Source organism: Callithrix jacchus, chromosome 21 (assembly GCF_049354715.1).
Source record: "Callithrix jacchus isolate 240 chromosome 21, calJac240_pri, whole genome shotgun sequence".
Taxonomy (NCBI): domain Eukaryota; kingdom Metazoa; phylum Chordata; class Mammalia; order Primates; family Cebidae; genus Callithrix; species Callithrix jacchus.
The window spans coordinates 38,001,559-38,023,540 of record NC_133522.1 but is presented as its reverse complement, the minus strand read 5'-3'; the positions used below and the strand labels follow the sequence as shown (position 1 = coordinate 38,023,540).

The 21,982-nt window shown below is 49.4% G+C and overlaps 1 protein-coding gene and 1 long non-coding RNA gene across 2 annotated transcripts in view; one reads left to right on the top strand and one right to left on the bottom strand.

Moving 5' to 3' along the window:
• HUNK (hormonally up-regulated Neu-associated kinase) overlaps positions 1 to 7,326 on the bottom strand; it is a 131,970-nt gene extending 124,644 nt beyond the window's left edge. The window contains exon 1 of the mRNA XM_002761364.6: positions 6,935 to 7,326. Coding sequence (XP_002761410.4) covers positions 6,935 to 7,195 — 261 coding nt within the window. The 5' untranslated portion in view covers positions 7,196 to 7,326. The remainder of the gene's footprint in view (positions 1 to 6,934) is intronic.
• Positions 7,327 to 8,011: 685 nt separating this feature from the next.
• LOC144580703 (uncharacterized) lies at positions 8,012 to 13,422 on the top strand. Its single transcript, XR_013530704.1, has 3 exons — positions 8,012 to 8,619; positions 9,142 to 9,304; positions 12,745 to 13,422. It is a non-coding gene; the product is annotated as an uncharacterized LOC144580703 (long non-coding RNA).
• Positions 13,423 to 21,982: the final 8,560 nt, after the last annotated feature.

The window sequence follows — 21,982 nt, the reverse complement described above, 5'->3', positions numbered from 1 at the left end:
CCTTATAAAGAGACACAGGAAGAGATCAAGAGACAGAAGAGCCACACAGTGAGGAAGATCATGTGAAGGTAGACGCAGAGACTGGAGCGCTGCCGTCATAAGCCAAAAAATGCCAAAGCGTGCCGGCTACCACCAGAAGCTAGAAAGAAGCAAGGAAGGCTCCTCCTTTGGCTTCTGAGGGGGCACGGCTCTACCGACACCTTGGTTTTGAGTTCTAGCCTCCAGAACTGTGAGAGAATAAATCTTGTTGAAACCACCCAGTGTGCGGTAATTTGTTAGAACCATCCTAGCAAACTCATAGAGAAAGTCAGAGAGAAGCTCTGCTCAGGGCACCCTTTTACATAATCAATGCAGGAAAGAACACCAGCAAGCTGGTTGGTACCCCCCAGGGCTGCTGCAAGCATCTCACGAGAATGTGCACGAGAGGGAGACCCTGAAAAAAGCCATAAAACACCGTTGCACTGGGCTGGTGCTGATGACAGAGGAGAGGAAACAGCTCTCTTGAATTCACAGACGCATGCCCCGCTGCTTGGGGACTATTCAGACCCGGTGTTACCAGCTCTTTCCTGCTGGTCATCTTACCACCCAGCGGCACCTCCTATCAGAAAAAACGTGAAATTCAATTCAGGTCAGCCCTTAGACCAGGGCTGAGTGGCGAAAGAGGTTTCACCCATCAGCTAAAATAAGGCCTGGGGATTATCTATGGGTTTCAATTAGCCAAGAGAGCAGGTCTCTCCATTACCATGAATAATCGACAGAGGAAATATATGTCCCAAGGCAAATGATACCCTGTGCCCAAGCTACCTTCCCATGGAGAACCTGTCCCTCTCTTCGGGGGCACATGGCTGCCACTCCCCACCCCTTCTGGGCAGATAAACCCTGGGACGGATGATTGCCACGCCGACCTGCCATCTCTGGCAGCATGCAGAATTCTGTAGTCTCACAGACCTAAGTCGGATTAGTGTGCACGGGTAGCTAGAGCATTGACTCAACACCTGCAGAGAAAATGTAGGGTTGTACTCTTCTCTGTGGGCACCGTTTCTCTACTGTTGTGCTGACTCAAAGCACCCTTTGAAGTCCTTCGGACCTGTATCAATGAACACTAGGAACCAGGCCGTACGTGCCAATTTCCATCATTCACAAGTACTTCAAAAAGATGAGGCAGAGCAGTAAGTTCAAAAGAACCCGCCCACAACTGCAGAATGCAATCTCCAAAATTACAGGCACTGCCTTGTCACACAGGGCATGCCGAGCAGGTGCTTCGCCAATGCCTCCTTCTTGCCAAAAAGTCCCTGCCAAGGATTAATAGGAATTTCCAGTTCTCTAAGCATTTCTTGTTCCTCAGAGCAATTACCCCTAAATTTCTAGCACTTCAAAAATACAGGATTTAGCACCTGTTTGTTTCAAAAATACCTGCTAAAAACAGATCTGCCAAAAGGCCACCTCTAAGATTAGTCATATTTCCTGCTCGGCAAAACATAGTAAATGGTATTTTTAGTAACTCCTTCACTCCAGGTATCTGGCACTGTCGTGCTCTAAGCATGATTATTGGCAACTTACTAAGCAGGCAACCCTTATTCTTAGCCTAAAAATAGTTCCAATGGAAGTGACAAGCAGGCTTATTATTTTTTAACCCAGGGTTAGAACAAGAGATTTCAACATCTTAACCAATCATTTTATGTCCTCAACTTAGTCTCTCAGTGAGACTCAATTCCAAAAGAAGGTAACAGTGGCACAAACCATCCGTTCTTGTTTCATAGTTTGCCTGCCCACAACACTGGCTCGATACCTGAGATATACCCATATTTTTCTCAATTAAGATTTTTCCAACTATATTTTTTCTTTTTTCTTTTTTTTTGAGACGGAGTTTCGCTCTTGTTACCCAGGCTGGAGTGCAATGGCGCGATCTTGGCTCACTGCAACCTCCGCCTCCTGGGTTCAAGCAATTCTCCTGCCTCAGCCTCCTGAGTAGCTGCACACGCCACCATGCCCAGCTAATTTTTTTTGTATTTTTAGTTGAGACGGGGTTTCACCATGTTGACCAGGATGGTCTCGATCTCTTGACCTCATGATCCACCCGCCTCGGCCTCCCAAAGTGCTGGGATTACAAGTGTGAGCCACCATGCCCTGCCTATTTTTTCAATTTTTATTAATTTTTTACAAAACATAATAACCTGTCACGTGCCAGAGACCATGCCTCTCATAGGTATCATGAACCAACACCAGGGTTCAAGCAATTCTCATGCATCAGCCACCCAAGTAGCTGGGATTACAGGTGTGCACCACAACACCCAGCTAATTTTTGTATTTTTAGTAGAGATGGGGTTTTTCCATGTTGGCCAGGCTGATCTCAAACTCCTGACCTCAAGTGATCCACCCACCTCGGCCTCACAACCACTGCTTCTGGCCACTAAACCAAACTTCTAAGGAATTAATCTAAATATATTGCTGATAATAAAGGACCATTGTTTTACTAATTCCTTACAAACATTATTTATATCTCTATTAGAAACATTGTAAGTGGTTTCTAAGTTGCTTCTATTTAAAGCTTAATGTCTGTGGAAATTTAAAATCTTAAACTCTCTCTTTTTTTTTTTTTTTTTGAGACAGAGTCTCACTCTTGTTACCCAGGCTGGAGTGCAGTGGCTTGATCTCAGCTCACTGCAACCTCCACCTCCCGGATTCAAGCAATTCTCCTGCCTCAGCCTTCCGAGTAGCTGGGATTACAGGCGTGCACCACCACACCTGGCTAATTTTTGTATTTTTAGTAGAGATGGGGTTCACCATGTTGGCCAGGCTGATCTAAAACTCCTGACCTCAAGTGATCAACCCACCTTGGCCTCCCAAAGCGCTGGGATCACAGGCGTGAACCACCACATCCAACCTGTTTCTGTGCCTCACTTCCATTTTCTGTAAGTCACTTTCCTTCTTCTGTCCATAGGTGATCTTATCTGACCATGCAACAGCCCCCAAGTCACTCTCTCTGGCTGAGGGCAGGGGCTGGGGGGCACCTGTTATGTGCCAGAGACCGCGCTTCTCATAGGTATCATGAACCAATTCCAGGGTCTGCAAGCACAGCCACTCCAGGTGTTTCAAAGTCATGACCCACATGCTTGCTTCGTGGCTTTGCTCTTTGTCTCAAAGCCATAGAACGGCACTTTCCAGAATCTGGCTTTGTGATCATTTCCTCTGGTCTAATCATCAACTTAGGTTTGGTCAAAGACACTCAGCCCTGACTGAGAAGGTACCTAGTAAGAGTTTCACAGGGCCAAGTGAACTATTTATTTTTAAAGCCAGATTAACAGAGATTGCATTAACTCAAAGGAGGACAAAATTAGGTCTCAGCCTTAAGCCATCTTTTCTTTACAAGCAGTAAAAGGGCCATCTAGATTCAAATGACTTCTAAACAAACAACTTCAGAGGAAAAGCAGGCAAAAGACTGTCCTACAGGCAGTGGTGGCAAAAGAAGCTGTCTCGATGAGATCAGATTGAAACCTAAAAGGAACGTCAGAATAAAACTGGCTCCTTTTGTCACCTGGACTCAGGCAGTGATTCCCAGCAACCCATGAAAGATGTCACCCAAAGCTTTTTGGAAATGTAACCAAGTCTAAATAGAACACACTACACACACACACACACACACACACACACACACACTGTACTAAATGCTTTCAACCAGCAATAACCCAGATTTTAGCACAAATCACCCCAAACCCAGCGCAAGTTTGAGAATGCAGCTATGAAGCAGGACAAACTTGGGGTGCCCTCTCAACTTCCCTTTCTCTATGCCCTCTTTCAGCTTTGTCATGGATTGATTTTTCAAAGACAAGCTCCCCTGAATCCTTTCGCTCCACATGGGTTGGGAGTACTTCTCACTACAGTATCAATGACTTCATTCCCCTCCTAATGTGGAATGTATACTTTATAAAAGGATGGGCCAGGTGTGGTGGCTCATGTCTGTAATCCTAGCACTTTGGGAGGCCAAGGTGGGAGGATCACTTGAGGCCGGGAGTTGGAGACCAGCCTGAGTAACAACACAGTGAGACCCCTCTCCCTACAAAAAATGTTTAAAACTAAAAAGAAAGGACAGGAGAAAAGGGAAGTTCTAAATCCAAAATGTACACACCTCAAGAAGAGTAGGCAATGAGGGAGAGAGGCCTCCCTGGGTTACCCACAGTGAGGGACACTGGAGGTTTAATGACCTCCTTTTCCTCAGCCCTACTCACTGGAGGAAACTTTTCCCCAGGCCAAAACCCTGTTAGCCCCTCACAGTTTAAAAGAACTTCAGGTTACAAACAGCCTGAGGCTGCCGTCATCTTTGTTTTTGTCTTTAGTTAGGCAATACCCAAAACTAGAGTGCGGATGGGGACTCATTTTAACTTAGTAATCCTTCCCAGAGTCAAGCACGTGTGCCAACACACACACACACACACACACACACACACACACACACATTTTAATCCCTACAATCTGCTAAAACCCAAATCCATTCCTTAAGCATTAAAGGTGTTGGATTTGGGAGATAAATGCTATGAATGACACCATTGTTCCTTGAAAGCCAGCAATTGAGTGAACTAAAATCCAGATTTCTCCCCATGCCTGCCATCCCTGGAGCGCTGGAGAGGAGCATCCCAGGAAAACCAAGTTTTTTTAAGACAGACATCTCTCCCCTGCCTCCTCCTCCACCAACGAACCACCATCCTTAACCGGGATCCATCAGTGGATCCAGGGAAATAATTGTACATCTAATTAACATCTCCTGTTATTGCAACATTGAAGACAGAGTCATCATTTAAGAAAGATAAGATGAGAGGGAAAGGCGTGGAGGCCTGGAGGAGCAGCGAGTCTTTTCCAGTGAATCCTATTTGGGAAGGAATTCCCTGCATGTGGGGGTTCCCATCGGGCCCAGCGCAGAGCTCCAGAATCCAAGCACTGGCTGAGCTCTGAATCCATCCCCAGGCAGTTCAGCCAAGGCCAAGAGTTTTATGGCGCAAAAATGCGCTCAGACGGAGCCGGAGGCACAGCACAACACAGGAAAGTGGAGAGAAGCCAGAAGTCTGTGCAGCAGGCCAGGCGAGAAGAATGTACTCGCAGTGTTTGCCATTACGTTGTCACATAAAGACTCTCCTCTCTCTGTTATGTTTAGAAAGGAAATATGCACGACCAGACTGAATCCTATACGTTTCCAAGGAAAATAAACTTCCATCGCCAGTGCCAACAGGAATTTACACAGGGCCGGGAGGAGTGCGCTCACTCTAATTAGCCAACTGTGTGGCCTCGCAGCATCCTCGCGCCATGAACGGACTCGCAATGTGGAAGTCGGACAGCTCGCTCCGAATCGGATCGAATCGAGGAGTAAAAGCGTGCCTCACTCCCTGTGGACTAGGACGAGGTTTGGAGGTTTTTTTTTCTTCTTTGAAGAGTTACTCAAGTTCATACTGAACGCTCCCTTTTTGCATGGGAATTCAGGCAGGAGGCATTTCTAAAAAAGTACTCATTCTAACCCCACTTGCCCATAATGAAGGGGTGCCTCACTCAGAACGGCTGCAGAAGTACAGGGAAAACTACAAGGGTGATGGACACCTGCAAGCACATGCAAGAAGCTTCAAGACCAAGTGGGGAAATGGAAGGGAAATTAAAGGTGGGGTGGGTGAGGCTGGGGACAGGCAGGAAGGGCACGTTGGCCCTGTGACCAGTGGTTTCACAGGGCAGCCCCAGGCTGGGCAGAGGGCCCCAGGTCAGAAGGCAGAGGGCTTAGCTCCCAGACCACCTGCTCGGCTGGGAATCCTGAACTCCCCGCTTCCCTCCGTTCGGCTGACACCTCCCTGACCCACCGACCACACAAAGGAGCTGGTCCTCCTCCAGAGCTGAGCCACCTCCAGCCTGGGGGGAATCTTGAGCCCAAGATGACAGGAGCTTGGGGCAGCTCCAGCCTTGATTAGCTCTGAGTTCCGGGCAACTCCCAGCCTTGGGTGACCCAGCCTCAAAAACAAGTCACCACCTCTTGGGTTTCTTCTCACAGTTTTAAGTTACACCTTCCATCTACCTGCCGCTCGCCTGGCAAGGGTTCACGACCATCTAACTTCCAGCAAGGCTGGAGAGGTGCCCCTATCGGTATGGGGAGGTCCCCTTTCCTTTCCCCTCTTCTCGAAAGACAAGAAGGCATCTCTCAGTCTCTGGGGGGGTATCTGTCGTTCTGTTCCTGCCAGTATCAGGGTCTTCACTGCAGCTCCCACCGAGCCTGGAGGGCACGGAGGAGCTGGGGGGACGGAGAGAAGGGGATGAGAACGGCGGGCATGAGAATGGTGGGTGATACGGGAGGCAGGGGTGGGAGGCTTGAGTGGATGGAGAGGAGCCCAGGTTGAGAGATGGACAGGTGGGGGGCAGAGACAAAAACCCTCCTCTGAGCATGAAAAAAATCCCTAGCTGCGGGAGCCCGCAGGTGGGGAGGAATGCAGGATCTCAGCCTTCCCCACCTCCTGCTGGAGCACAGAACGGAGATCAGACTCTAAGCTCCCCCTGAGGCTGGCTGTTAGCTTTCCTGCTCCCCCACCCCCGACATAAGAGCTCACCTCTTCTAGCCCGGGTTCCCGCCTCCCCAGGGATCCGCCGCCCCTGCCCGCCTGGAGGGCAGAGGGGCCCCATCCCGCCCCCCGCGCTGGTGTCCGCCAGGCGGCGCCCTCCCACGAACAGAACGGCGGCGCGGGACGCCCCCTCCCAGCCCCCAGTCCCGGGACAGCGGACCCCAGACCGCCCTTCCGGAAAGGCTGCGAGGGTCTGAGCGCGCGTTTGGTTCGACCCCTCTTTTAACCCAAGAGGAAAGCCGGGAGGAGCGGGAAGGCGCCGGCCGGGGGCTGCGCACTGGGACTCCCAGCGCAGTGCTCCCCCCCGCTGCCGCCCGGGTCCCGCAGCCCCACGCACCGGGGAAACTCACCTTCTCCCCGGTCAGCACGTGCAGCCCCTCGCGCACCTTGGCGAAGGAGCCCTCGCCCAGCTTCCTGCTGCCGATGAGGTAGTTGCCCACGCGCTTGTGGTGCTGGAAGTCGCGGAGCCGCTCACGGGGCACGCCGCTCACCCAGGCCGGCAGGAAACTTCCCTCGCAGGCCGCCGCCGGCCTGGCCGCGTCCTCCGCGCCGCCGCCACCCCCCGGCGCAGCCGGCTCCCCCAGGAGCCCGTCCCCAGCCGCCGCCGGCATCGCGCTCGCCCGCGGCCCGCGCGGCTCCGGCTCTGCTCCCGCGCTCGCAGTTCCTCCTCCGGCTCCTCGGCTCCCGCGGCTCCCTCGGCTGCTCCCGCCGCCGCCCTGGGCCGAGCCCCGCCTGGGTATCCGCACCCCACTCCCGGGGCTGCCGCGATCACGCCCCCTGCGCCGCCAAGCGAGGAGCGCAGACAATAGCGGCCGCCCGGGCGATGCGGGACCGGGGACCCCGCCCCCAAAAGTTCTTTCTCAGAGGGTCGCCCGGGCCCCTTTCAGGACGCCGGGATCCCGCCCCGGGTCCCGTCCAGAAGGCTAATGACAGTTGCCCTGCTCCCGCGCGCGGGGTGGGGCGCGGTCTGGCGGCGCCTGGGTCCCGGGGTCCGGGTGCCTAGGTGCCTGGGTGCCTGAGTCCCGGAGCCCGGGCGCCTCCGCAGCCTCAGCCTCGCCGCCGCCGTCTGGCCCGCACGGGCTCTGGTCCGGCCCGCGCGATCGCTCCTAGCCTTGCGCGGTGCGGCCGCTCCCGCCGGAGAGAAGCGCGCGGCGGGCTGCAGGCGCCCTCTGGAAGGCAGCAGAAGAAAGCCCCATTCAGTTTGAATTTGCAGAAATTTAATCTGGTCGCGGGCGGCGGGAACAGATGCGAGCTCCACTCCGCAGCCCGTGCACTTTCAAATCCCTCGTAGCCCCTCCTTCCCCGCGCGCCACAGTCAAACTCGACCCTCGCTGGAAAGGGGAGGGCCTAGGGAGGGGAGCGGCGGAGTGGACGGAGGAGCCACCTGAGCGCCAGGCGGGGGGCGGGGGGGGACCCTGCGCGGCCTTGGAGACGCGCGCTCCCGGGCCGCCCAGGTCTGGCAGCCTCCGGCTGCGCCTCTCGCCCGGATTTGGGCTTGGGTTTTCTGGACCTTTCGGCGGTGAAATTCCCCCCTGGGCGCACCCACCCGGGGCAGGGGGAAGGGGGAAGGCTCTCGAACTCCTTAGACTGTGGGTCTAGACTGTGCTGAGAGCCTAGTCCTGAGTCCGGCACACAGTAGGGCACCCTGGACCTGGGGTGGAAGGATTGATGGATGGCTGGAAGAAAGGGTGGGGAGGTGGCCCGGCGTCTGACCGGCTTGCACGCAGCCTGGATGGCTGTGCTGGAGGAGGCGCAGCCACAGCGGTAATAGTAGCAGCAGCAATGTAGGAACCAGGGCGTTTTCTGCCTCTGCTTGTAGCTTACACCTTCTTTGCCTTCCATTGAAATGATGCCCGTGATTGCAAGAGGTGGACCGGCGTTCGTCGCTCTTCGATGCTTTTGTTCTGCAAGCGCTGTGACTGTGCTCATCGCATAAACAATTGCAGCCGCCCTGACGACACTGGATACCCTCTCCAGGATCCGCAACGTTTTCTCAAACCGAAAATGAAGAATCTTGTGAGGGAGAAGCAGGAGGGTAGGTAGGGGGAGGCATTTACAAAATGCTACCTGTTGAGGTGCCCGCATTTAATGCAAACTTCATCCTGATCATGCAACATCAGCTGAAAGGAAGGATTTGGTCCTGACAAAGTTCCTTTCATTGTTTATTCCTGAGTAAACAAGTATGGCATCGACCCACAGCAATGCTTTGAGATTGGGGGTGGGGGCGGGGAGGGTTGGACAACAGCTGTCATCAATCCAGTGTCTGGGTTCTCGCTGGCCCATCTGAAGAGGGACCCAGAGAAATACCTGCTTTCAATAGGTCTAATTTTAAATACACTACCATATTCATCTACCTACCTGTTGCAAGTCACCAGCCCCAGTTATTAGGACTCAACATATTGCGTTTTCTGTGGTTCTGTCTCATTGCTTCCGTTTACCAATATTAAAGGTACAGCTTAAAATGTTTTTCTCGCTGTGCTTAGGGGACATCTTTGATCCCACAGGCCTTGGTTATTTCAGTAAGGTTCATTCAATCCTTTTAACGTCTCTAATTCAGTAATCAAATCTTAAGAAGACAGTTGCAGGGGACGAGGATGATGACAGCATGGTGCCAGCAACTGTCTAAAGAATAAGAGTGTGGATCTCACTTTGGGGCCAAAAACCACTCTGATCTTCCATCAGAAACAGTTTGGGAGTCCACCTAATGCTGAGTTAATAGGGTAAGTTTTTTGTTTTTTTTTTTAATGTAAGGATGTGCACTCTTTGTAAAAATTTAGAGATTTATTTATCTCTAAATTTTAGTTTAAGGCAAATTTCAGAGACTGTTCCCCAAGTATCTTTGTGGACTAAAAAAAAAAGTTTCACAAAAATGGTGGATGACATTTACAATGAAATAGAGATTTTTCTTTCCTTTTAATTATCCTCTCAGGGTAGAGGTCAGGAAAGGGGTGAAGAAGAAAGAAAATCCAGGCCCATTAAATCTTTCTCAAGCCTTTGCCTGGGTTTGATTCAAGTCCATTGCTAATTCTGTAAGCTGGGATGGATGCCAAAGAGAAGTCCAAATCCTACCCATGCGTCAGCTTTGTAACTTGTTTTTGAACTACAAGTCCTAGTCTCTGAAATGGCCTCTTTAACAAGAAATCACCCCAGAAATGTCTTTATGTAAAACAAATTAGTACACAATGTATTGCCCTCATATTCCAAGAAAACATATGATTATTCAATGCAGCAGTAATGCACCATTGAAAATTCTCTACTAATTAGCCCAAACTGAATTTCTAGCCTTATCCTGGGGCGGGCGGGGGATGAGGGGGTGCTACATTTCAGCTGTCATTAGCCAGGATCGGGCTTCCCTACTGCCACACGTTGCCGGTGCCATGCCCGCCCCCGATCTGCTGTATCGGACTCATTTCTACGTAGCACAGGTGTTCCCTTTCCCAGGAAGCCCTCCCCAACCAGCAAGCTGCAAGAAGCCCAGCTCCCTCTGTTCTCTCTTAGCACATTTAGTCATTGACATTCCCCTTATGTCCTGTCGTACTCATCATCTATGGCTTTCTCCTCTTTCAGACTCATTGGGTCTGTGTCTGTCTTTTATTATTTGCCCTACAGTACCTAGCACAGCGTCTGAGACATGATCATTGTTCAGTAAATATTTGTTGAATAAATAAATGAAAGTTGTCATTGACTTGATTCTCAAGTGGGGTTTTACTGCTCCTGAGAGCAAGACCCTGTCTGTCCTGGGGGAGACGTTACCAGTGACTTTCTAACAGCGCTTTTACTTGCATTGTTGGTTGCCTTTGGGGATCAACAAATATAATTGTTTGTCTTGTCAAAGATGGGTCATTCTCTAACTCAGATGAGTTAACCCTTTCAAAAACATGACCAATCCCAGTGGGCTGGGAAGCCTCAGGAAGCTTTCTCAGTTGACTCGTACCAGCTGCTTCCTTCCTACCCTTTTCCTTCCCCATCTCCTCGCCCCATATGGCTGGGAGACTGCCTCTGTGCTCCCACAGAACGCCAGCTAGAAGACCCAGCTGGAAGCAGTCAAAGACAATTAGAAGTAATCAGGCTGGCACAGCCAGGAAATGAGAGTTGGCTAGAAGGGGTTAGGCTGGCAGAAGCCGGCTGGTAACTGGAGAAGGAACGGATGGCAAAGCAAAGACGGCAGACATGGATGATCAGCTTCACCTGGATTACATCCTGTGAACTCTATATGTTCATGCTCCCCTAACAAAGCATCCTGTAAATAACAGACTGGGCTTGAACGTTTGTCCCCGGAGTTCATGTCCAGTGTTATTCTTTTACAACATCCAGCTGTTTTCACATGCACAATGCAATGGCTGAGGAAGAAAGGATTCCTCGGGCATGGAGACTCGTGTGCAAAGGCAGCCTAGTGTGGTATTGCTGAGCAGGCGGCTGCCAGCATCCCCACAATGAAACGCTTCTACAAAGGAGTCCTGACACTGACCTTTTGGTGCTTCAGTTTCCTTAAGCTGCAAACATGGGATATTAAAGAATGGTGTGGAGTCAATCAGATTGTGCACACAAAGCACTCAGGCATTACAAACACAAGCAGAATTTTACCTTTCACACCTCGTACCAACACGACTATCATCTTCATAAACTAAAATAAGTCACTCAAGAATGCCCCAGAAGTTCACCAACACAACTGCCCCGGTAACTGATGAATCCCAAACCATAATCTCCAGGTCCGATCTCTTCCCTGAAACCAGAGTCCTGTGGTCAATCCTCTTCGACTCTGCCAGGCTGTCTGATAGGATCTTAGTCTTAACCTGGGATACACACACACACACACACCTCTGTACTTCTTTCCTAAGGCTTCACCCAAATTCACCCCAAAATTTAGCAGTCATCCTTTGCTTCCTCTGCTTCTTGATCCTCATATCTAACCCATCAGCAAATACGATACCCGCCTGCGACGCTTCCTCTCACTTCCTAAGTGGTATCCCTTGCTTTCATGCCAAAGCCAAAACCAGCTCTTAAATGTGGGAATCAGTAGTCCCAGCACTACGGGAGGCCGAGGAGGGTGGATCACCGGAGGTCAGGAGTTCAGGACCAGCCTGGCCAACATGGTGAAACCCTGTCTCTACTAAAAATACAAAAACTAGCCGGACGTGGTAGCAGGGACCTGTAATCCCAGCTACATGGGAGGCTGAGGCAGGAGAATCGCTTGAACCCCAGAGGCAGAGGTTGCAATGAGCTGAGATCACACCACTATACTTTAGCCTGGGCAACAGAGCTAGACTCTATCTCAAAAAAAGGGGGGCAGGGAATCAGATCATATAACTTCCCTACACTCAAAACCTGCTCAACAGACCCCTGTAGAAAAGATTCCCCAAGCACTGTATCTTGATGTGGCCTGCCTCCCTCTTCCTTTCACTGTCACCTCCTGGGAGCCAGACACCAAGCTCTCCCCACTTCAAAGCCTTTGCCTTTGCCTTTGCCATTCCCTCTGTGTCTTGGTCCACTCAGATTGCCATAACGAAACACCTAGACTGGGTGGCTTAAACACCAGACATTTATTTCTCGTGGTTCTGGGGACTCCAAGATTTAGGTTCCAGCAGATGTACACATATAGAGATTCACTTTGAGGAACTGACTCACATCATGATGGAGGCTGAGACATCCAGAACAAAGGTGCCAGCAGATTCAGTTTCTCATGAAGAAAGCCTCTCCTGCTGGGTAGCAGACGAGTGCTCTCACGGCAGGCAGAAAGACACACAGCCCTGGACTCTTCTTTTTATAAAAATTAATCTTATAAGAAAGATCATGAGGGTCCCACTCTCATGAACTCACTTAAGAACAAATGCCTCCCAAAGGTCTCACCAAAAAAATACCATCACATCAGAGATCACAGCTTCAATGTATGAACTTGGGCAGGGAGATACAAACATTCATACAGCGTATTGTTGGAGAACCGTCATGACACTGCCAACAATACACTTCTTCAACATCTCTGAAGTTTCTCACTTCATTCAAGGCTTAGCTCTCTCAATCAGAACATCAGAAATCAGGCAGACTACCCCAGGGTCCCTAATTGCCACACTCAACTTTTCATGTCATTCATCACTAGCTAACAGAAGAATACACATTCAATTGTTTATGGGTCCTCTCTCTCTCTCTCTCTCTCTCATTTAAGGTCCATGAAGCAAGGGACTTTGTATCCCAACACCCATGCATGCCTGGTACACTGTATACGTTCAGCAATGGCGATGCAGAGCTTCATCTCAACTCTTGATCTGTCTGTGTGGGAGAAGGACTTTCTGGGGCTTTGTGTGGTTGTGGCACTGCAGCATGATGGTGTGTGGTTGGTGACACCAGTCCAACCTCCCGCAGCTGCTTCCCAGCTGATATTCAAGAAGAAAAAGGTGCATTCTTCAAACAAGATGCTGTTGGCTTCTCACAGGACTCATCGCAGTTGTACCTCCATCCAAAAGCGGAATGCAATGGCTATTTCAGTAAGAAAAATGTATCTGCCACTTCCCAGCTACAAATGGACCCAGGGCTTTGGGATATCTTGATGTGTGGTCTCCTATTCTAAATCCCAGAAAGAGGCCACTGAGAAGGAATGGAATTTTAAATATTTTGTAGGAAGAGGCAACATACATACTCATCTGGAACATTTCCCCTTGCACGCATTTTTCATTCAAAAGTGGCTTCCTGGCCTGGTGTGGTGGCTCACACCTGTAATTCCAACACTTTGGGAGGCTGAGGTGGGTGGATCATCTGAGGTCAGGAGTACGAGACCAGCCTGACCAACATGGCAAAACGCTGTCTCTACTAAAAATACAAAAAAAAAAAAAAAAAATTGTCTGGTGTGGTTGTGCATGCCTGTAATCCCAGCTACTCGCGAGGCTGAGGCAGGAGAATCGCTTGAACCTGGGAGGAGGAGGTTGTGGAGGGCCGAGATCGCGCCATTGCACTCCACCCTGGGCAACAAGAGTGAAAATCTGTCTGAAAAAAAAAGTGGGTTCCCATCTTACCCTGACACCAACATCGTCCCTATGGCCCTACCAGGCCCAACACAATCTGCATGCCACCCGCCAGGGCTCATCTCTTCTCCTTCATCCCATCATGATTTTTGGAATATTATCCCAAGAAATAGCTACAGAGCTGGCTTCCTCACCAACTTCCGGTCTTTGCTCAAATGTCACCTTCTCTGTGGCCCTTTTCTCTGAGCTTTTCTCTATGATACAAATTTCCCCCGGGCTACGCCCCACCCCCCTCCTCACCTCTTGTCCCTATTCCCTTTCCCTGCTTTATTTCCCTTCACAGCACTTACTGCCATCTGACACATTACATCATTTCCCTCTTTGTTTTGCTTATTGTCTGGCTCCTTCCCTAGAATGTCGGCTCCATGAGGGCTGGGGCTCTGCTTAGGTTCGCTATGCATGGTGCCTGGCCCCTGGGGCGTGCTCAACACAAATTTGTTGTGGTTTCACAGGATCTCTAGTTGCAGAAGCAGACGACCTTACTAAAAGAGAAAGCAGAAAAGAGAAACACAATAAAACCCGGTCCTGCTGGAGAAGGCGCACATCATAAAGGCATATGGCAAAAGATCAATATTCATGCCTCAAAGAAGGGCCTCCACAAGCTACGGCAGGAAGGGAAAGGTTATTGTTAGCACTGAGACTTATTTACAGTCTCTGGCTGGGTGCTAACTCCTGTCCGTTTCTGTTTTTTTTTTTTTTTTTTTTGAGACAGAGTCTCACACTGCCACCCCGGCTAGAGTGCAGTGGCACGATCTCGGCTCACTGAAGCCTCTACCCTCTGGGTTCAAGCGATTCTCCTGCCTCAGCCTTCTGAGTAGTTGGGATTACAGATGCCCGCCACCACATCCAGCTAATTTTTTTGTATTTTTAGTAGAGACAGGGTTTCACCATGTTGGCCAGGCTGGTCTCGAACTCCCAACCTCGTGATTCACCCGCCTTGGGCTCCCAAAGTGCTCAGATTACAGGCGTGAACCTCCGCGCCCGGCCATTCCTGTCCATTTCTTAGTAGGGATCGGGTAGAGCCTGCAGCAGCGAGGGTCTGCAGGGACTTCGAAGTAAGCACATGCCACTACGACAGGGCATGGTCTACGGTGTGCCCAGCACGTGCAGATGCAGTGAGGCGGAGGGCACCCTGGAACTGAGCCCACTCACCTATCACAGGACTAGGCCCCCGTACTGATTGCAGAAGCCTGCCTGGCACAGCCAGGTGGACAGATGCAGACAAAAAGGGGCTGGCGCCCCCTGCTGGTCAACTCAGCTCTGCTTTCCCTCCGCAGCCCAGAGGGGCCCAAGGAACGCGGGAGCAAAAGCAAGACTGGAGTCCAGACCCTCCCTCACCAGCTGCCTCTGTGGCCCTGGGCAGGGCACTTACTGTCTCTGAGCATCCGCTTTCTCCCCCTGGAAAGGAAGAACTTCTCCCTGTCATTCCTAAGCCCCAGGACTGCTGTCAGGGTAAAATGAGGCAAATTATGGGCATATGCTATGAAAATAAAAGCTATTTTGGTCATGCTTAGCACAGCATTCTTAAATCAGAGCGAAAAGTGTCTGGGACATAAATCTGAAAACAAGGGCCGGGCGCAGTGGCTCAGGCCTATAATCCCAGCACTTTGGGAGGCCGAGGCGGGTGGATCACGAGGTCAAGAGACCCAGACTATCCTAGTCAACATGGTGAAACCCCGTCTCTACTAAAAATACAAAAATTAGCTGGGCATGGTGGTGCACGCCTGTAGTCCCAGCTACTCGGGAGGCTGAGGCAGGAGAATTGTTTGAACCCAGGAGGCGGAGGTCGTGGTGAGCCGAGATCACGCCATTGCACTCCAGCCTGGGTAAGAAGAGCGAAACTCCGTCTCAAAAAAAAAAAAAAAAAAAAAATCTGAAAACAATACATTTAAAATAAAGCAAGGAGTGAATGGGTGAAAGGATATGGTTGTCTGGGGCCTCTTCATTCCGTGGCGAAGGCTCTCTGGTGAGCATTAGTGTGGGATTAACACATCTGCAGGTTTTGGGCCCACTCCATGCACAGCGTGGCACTATCCTAGGCCTGCTCCTCAACCCTCCTCTTCAGTTTTCCTGCTTCCAGTCCCCTGAGCAACTGGCCAAGCCATTTCTACTGCCAATGAGTCCATATGTGTAGAAAGATAGTGATAGATAGATAGGTAAGTAGGTAGGTAGATAGATGATTGATAGATACATGGATCGATGGATAGATACATACATGGATGGATACATAGATGATAGAGAAATAGATGATAGATTTTTTTAGATAGGGTCTCACTCTGTTGCCCAGGTTAGAGTGCAGTGGTGCCATCATGGCTCACTGTGGCAGTGTTACCCTCCTGGGCTCAACTGATCCTCCCATCTCAGCCTCCCAAACAGCTGGGACTAGAGGTATGCACCACGACGCCTAGCTAATTCTTTTTCTGTGTATTTTTTGTAGAGATGGAGTTTCACCATGTTGCCCAGGCTGGTCTCAAACTGCTGAGCTCCTCCCTCGTCATTCTCCCAAAGTGCTGGGATTCCAGGCATGAATCACTGCGCCTGACCAATAATAGATAATTGGTAAAGCGATAGATCAATAAATAGATAATAGATCAATAGATGATTGGTAGAGACAGATGATAGATTCAATAGATAGAAGGATAATAGAGATAATACATGACAGATACATCATGAATGACCAATGGATAATTAATAGATACAGATAAAGAAATAGAGAGATAGATGATATCTAGATGGATCGGTGATTGATACAAAATAGGTCAACAGACACATTAATCAGTAGATGATGAACAAGGAGGAGGAGGAGGAAAGGGAAGGAAGGAAGGAAGGAAGGAGAGAAGGAAGGAGAGAAGGAAGGGAGAGAAGGAGGAAGGGAAAGAGGAAGGGAGGGAAGGGGGAAGACAGGCATTCTCTATCTAAACCAAGATAACCTGGTGCACCAATGAAGCTCCACCCATCAGGGTTTCCCTCCATGTCTTTAGGGCCCATCCTGAGTTCAGCTGTAATGCAGTCACTCCATTTTTGTCCACATTCACAATCCAAGATCGAAGCTTACTTTTTCTTCGTCCATCAGTGTAAGGGTTTCCCCTTCCAAATGTGGCTGCAGATGTGAGTTGAGGGAGTACCCTTGGTGCAACAGTGATGGGGGCCCCAGAAGTCAGCTAGCTGCCTATGTAGCTGGCTTGGGCCTCCAGGCCCTGCTGACATATTTGATCGTGGATGCCAGACCTTCTGTCTTGCCTTGGCTACTGCGGGGCACAACTGGCCTTAGAACCTGAAGAGCCCATGCCGGGCAGCTGGAGGTGCATATGGTGGTCACCTGGTATCCCATGTCCAGATGCTTCATCTCTCCCATGGTCCAGCAGCAGCACACCCGGAGCTCTTTCCTGAAGAGTGTAAAACTTTCCACTGCAGATGGCATGGCCTTGCTCCAGAATCCTAGGTCCTTCATGATTCCCCTGTGGAACTTTCTGTAAACTGCACATGGTGGCCTTTCCCCACATCTGAGATTGCGGGTAACCTGAGGCATGCTGTATTATTCAGCCCAAGCAGAAGGGCTGTTTGCACTGCAGCCTGGATCTACTCCAGAGGCCTCCTGTGGGCCTTACTTACAGGAGGCAGCCTTCCACGTACTCCAGTCTGTGGGTAGGAAGAGTATTCCCAGATCTGGACTATGCCACCTCCAGAAAGTATGGGACCTACCAGCATTGTGCTTCCTTCTTCATGGTGGGAGGTGTGAGATGCAATAATTTATCCTTTAAATGTGTCCCCGGTGTCCCTTGAACCAGCAGACTTCTGCAACTGACAACTTCTTCAAACTTGAGGGTTTGTCTCCCATGATCTGAAGCCCACGTGCCCTTCCAGGGCCTTCAGTACACTGGCTGCATCTTGCTTATCCATCTGATATCTGATTGACATAAGGCATTGATACAGTGGACCAGGGTGCCATTCTGTAGGGTGTCCAGCAGGTCCAGCTCTCTTCAAACTATGTATCATAAATGACAGAGGGCACGAGAGTTAGCACCACCTGAGGGAAGACTAAATACATACTATTGCCTGCTCTAAGTGAATGCAAACAGTTTTTTTTTCTCCCCCTTTCAAGAGTGACGGAATAGAACACATTCACCAGAACAATGGCCACATATCCCCTGAAGGCTACATTCATCTGTTGTAGTAAGAATACCACAGCAGGCCCAGCAGCTGCAATCCGGGCTCCTTCTGATGGAGTTTGCAGTAGTGCGCTATCGTTATCCAGGGTCCAGTGGTTTCCACAGGGCCAGGCTGGTGAATTAAACAGAGATGGGCTCACATCACACCCGCGTCCTGTGAGTCCTTAAGGGCGACACTAACCTCTGGCATTCTTGGGATGCACCACTATCCTTCAGTTTTAGAGCCTTCAACTCAGCCTTCTGTTACAACATCCCTGACTTCACAGAACAAACAATGCAGTGGTTATGGCAGGTAGCAAGTGTGCCCATTCCAATCGTACACTTGGCAACTGTGGGAACAACCACCACCTAAGTCCACGGATACAGTGGACCCACTGTGGCTTGACCCACGCCAAGACTGAATTAATTATCTTGCACCTATCTGTCCCCACCCTAACAGGGAGTCTATGATGAGGCTTTAAATCTCTGCATATCAATTCAGACCTAAATAGTCATTGAAATGTTTGGTCCCTATCTTAATTCTTTATTAAGGTGTTAACAGATTACCCTAAAATTTAGTGACTTAAAACAGCAATAAACATGTATTATCTCTCAGCGTTTCTGTGGGTCTGGAATTTGAGGGTGACTGACCTTTGAGGTTATGGTAGAAGGTCTTTCATGAGGTCACAGTCAAGATGTAGGCTGGAGCTATAGCCAACTGAAAGCTTAATGGGAACCGGACGATCCAATTCCATGATGCATGGCTGTTGTCCATGGGCACTGTTGCCAGGAGGCCTCAGTTCCTTGCTACTTGAACCTCTCCAAAGGTTGGTTTGAGTGTCCTCATGAAATGGCAGATGGCTTCTCCCAAATGCAGTGACGTTTAAGAGCAAGGCAGAAGCCACAGTGTATTTATGCCTTCGCGTCAGAAGTCATACTCTGTCATTTGCACAATGTCCTAGTTGTCACAGGTCAGCCCCATTCAACCACACAGAGGCATGAAGAGTAGGAGGTGAGATACACCGGAACCCATCTTGGGAGCCAGCTACCGTGCCCCTTCCTCTTGCACGTGGTTACCCAAGCAAGTGGCCTTAGGTCCCTCTAGGGACGGATCGGGGGAGTCATTACTGTGCCTGTTTAATATAGTAAAGTCCTTTCTCCCAAAGCTCCAGACTTCTCCTCAATCAATGGGCTCCGGGTTAGAAAACTGGTTCAAGTTTAAAAACTGAGCAAAGGGTTATAATTAGTTTATTGGGCAGCTGCCCTCAGCTTCCTGAGCATCTGCCCTTGATTTCTTCTAGTTGTATAAATCAAATAATATCCTCACTCATTTGCCATCTGTCTTACCCCTAGGGACATCACACACTCTGTCTTCACCACTCCCTGTGGGTGGATCCTCCCTGACTGCCATTCGACTTTGACGCTCTCTCTCATAACGGTACCTGCCTGGCTTCTGGTGGTTGAGTGCTGCCCCCTGGCCTTTGTTATTTCAGTATCCTATCATATCAATTTATGTCAATAAACCAAATTCTTCTGTGGCATCTTCTACTACAGCCCTGGGAGAGCCACCCCTGAGCTTCTCGCTGGCTCCAGTGACCCTCTCACTCGTGCATTTCTTATTGCTTAGGACAGTGGAAGGCCCTCTGTGCCTTTGTGCGCAATAGAATCAACTGGTGAGGTTTCTAGCCTTTGTGTCTGTGAGTTCCAGATGCCCACTTCTCTGAGGACTTCTCTGTCTGCCATGGCAGTTCTGTCCTTCCTGCTTCAGTTAGCATACCAGTGCTTTTCCCAGCCTCTAAGAGCATTCCAGGAGTGTGTCTCTTCCATGGGTCTTGCCGGCATACTCAATTCTAAATCCCAGCAGGATGCTCCCAAATTGGTAAGTTCTCACTTATCCAACTTTGTTTCACTCTCCTTGATCCAGCACCTGAGAAGCCAGTTCGTTCCATCTTCTGCCAGCCCACACTGGGTAAAGCCTCCAGCTCCTTCAACATAGGGTTGCCACATTGTGACTTAACTCTACCTGTTGGCCTCGTGGCCAGGAAGGGGGGTAGGCTTAGGGTCTCCAGATCATCTCCAAGGAAAAGGAAAGGGCTGCCCTTAACAGGGAGATGAGACTACAACAGTGCTGTAGTTTGGGATGTTTGACTTTTCCAAACCTCAAGTTGAAAGTTGATCTACAATGTTAATGGGAGGTGTTTGGGCCATGGGGGCAGATCACTTATGAATAGATTCCTGCCCTCTCTGGGCTAGGAAGAAGTGATTGAGTTCTTGCTCTGTTACTTCCTGTGAAAGCTGGTTGTTACAAAGAGCCTGGCACCTCCTCCAGCCCTTTTCCTTCCTCCCTCGCCGTGTGACCTCTGCACACGCTGGTCCCCCCTTCACCTTCCACCATGAATGGAAGCAGCCTGAGGCTTCACCAAAAGCAGATGCTGCTGCCATGCTTTTGTACAGCGTTAGTCAACACATACTAAATATTACTGTAAAATAAATAATAAAATGAATTACAATGGCTAAAATGCACACAGTAAAATATGCTAAAGATGTAAACATCAATAGACCTATACCCATTCATTGCAGTTAAAATTTACAAAAATTATCCCAGCATGAGCCAAATAGATCCCTTTTCTGGTTTTTTTTTTTGAGATAGAGTTCCGCTCTTGTTACCCAGGCTGGAGTGCAATGGCGCGATCTCGGCTCACCGCAACCTCCACCTCCTGGGTTCAGGCAATTCTCCTGCCGCAGCCTCCTGAGTAGCTGGGATTACAGGCACGCACCACCATGCCCAGCTAATTTTTTGTATTTTTAGAAGAGATCGGGTTTCACCTTGTTGACCAGGATGGTCTTGATCTCTTGACCTTGTGATCCAACCGCCTCAGCCTCCCAAAGTACTGGGATTACAGGCTTGAGCCGCCGCGCCTGGCCTGATCTCTTTTCTTTATCAATTACCCAGCCTCAGATATTTCTTTTCAGCAACACATAGACGAAGACAAATCATGAAGAGAAATGAGTGCTCCTGGGGCAACGTAAACATGAAAAGTAAAAGAAGCGTGAAAACCAAATGCTCTTTTTAGATCAAAACCTAATATCCAAAATAGAAACCAATCTCGAAAGAAAATGAATACGTTTACGCTTATACAAACAGAAATCTAGATGCGTAATAGAAAATTCAGGGTCCAGACTTGTTCTAAAAAATGTAGTAAAAGATTTTAATGAGTTCTACCTTAATAAAGTCAAAATTCTAACTTTTTGAACTAAAAATAGAACTACCATTTCATTCAGCAATCCCACCACTGGGTATCTACCCAGAGGAAAATAAGTCATTATAAGAAAAAAAATACTTGCACACAGGTTTATAGCAACACAATTTGCAATTGCATAAATGTGGAACCAGCCCAAATGCCCATTGATCAATGAGTGGATAAAGAAACTGTGGTATACGTATGTATTACAGAATACTAGTCAGGCATAAAAAGATTAGAATTAATGGAATTCACAGCAAGCTGGATGGGACTGGAGACTATTTTTCTTTTTTTTGAGATGGAGTTTCACTCTGGTTGCCCAGGCTGGAGTGCAATGGTGCAATCTCGGCTCACTGCAACCTCCACCTCTCAGGTTCAAGCAATTCTCCTGCCTCAGCCTCCGGAGTAGCTGGGATTACAGGTATGCACCACCACACCTGAGGCTAATTTTGTATTTTAGTAGAGGCAGGTCTTCTCCATGTTGGTCAGGCTGATCTCCAACTCCCGACCTCAGGTGATTTGCCTGCTTCTGCCTCCCAAAGTGCTGGGATTACAGGCGTGAGCCAACTGCGCCCAGCCTCCTGGAGACTATTACACTAAGTGAAGTCACTCAGGAGTGGAAAACCAAACACCGTATGTTCTCACTCATAAGTGGGAGCTAAGCTATGAGGACGCAAAGGCATAAGATGATACAGTGGACTTTGGGGACTTGGGGAAAGGGTGGGAAGCGGTGAGGGATAAAAGACTACAAATTGGGTTCAATGTATATTGTTCAAGTGATGGGTGCAGCAAAATCTCACAGATCACCACTAAAGAACTTACGTAGCCAAATACCACCTGTTCCCCCAAAACCTATGGAAATGAAGAAAAAATAAATTTCAAAAATTCTAGCTTTGTAGTGATACAGTACACAGCACAAAAGAAAACAGGTGTAAAATTCAAGCTTTGGGCTGGGCATGCTGACTCACACCTGTAATCTCAGCACTTTGGGAGGC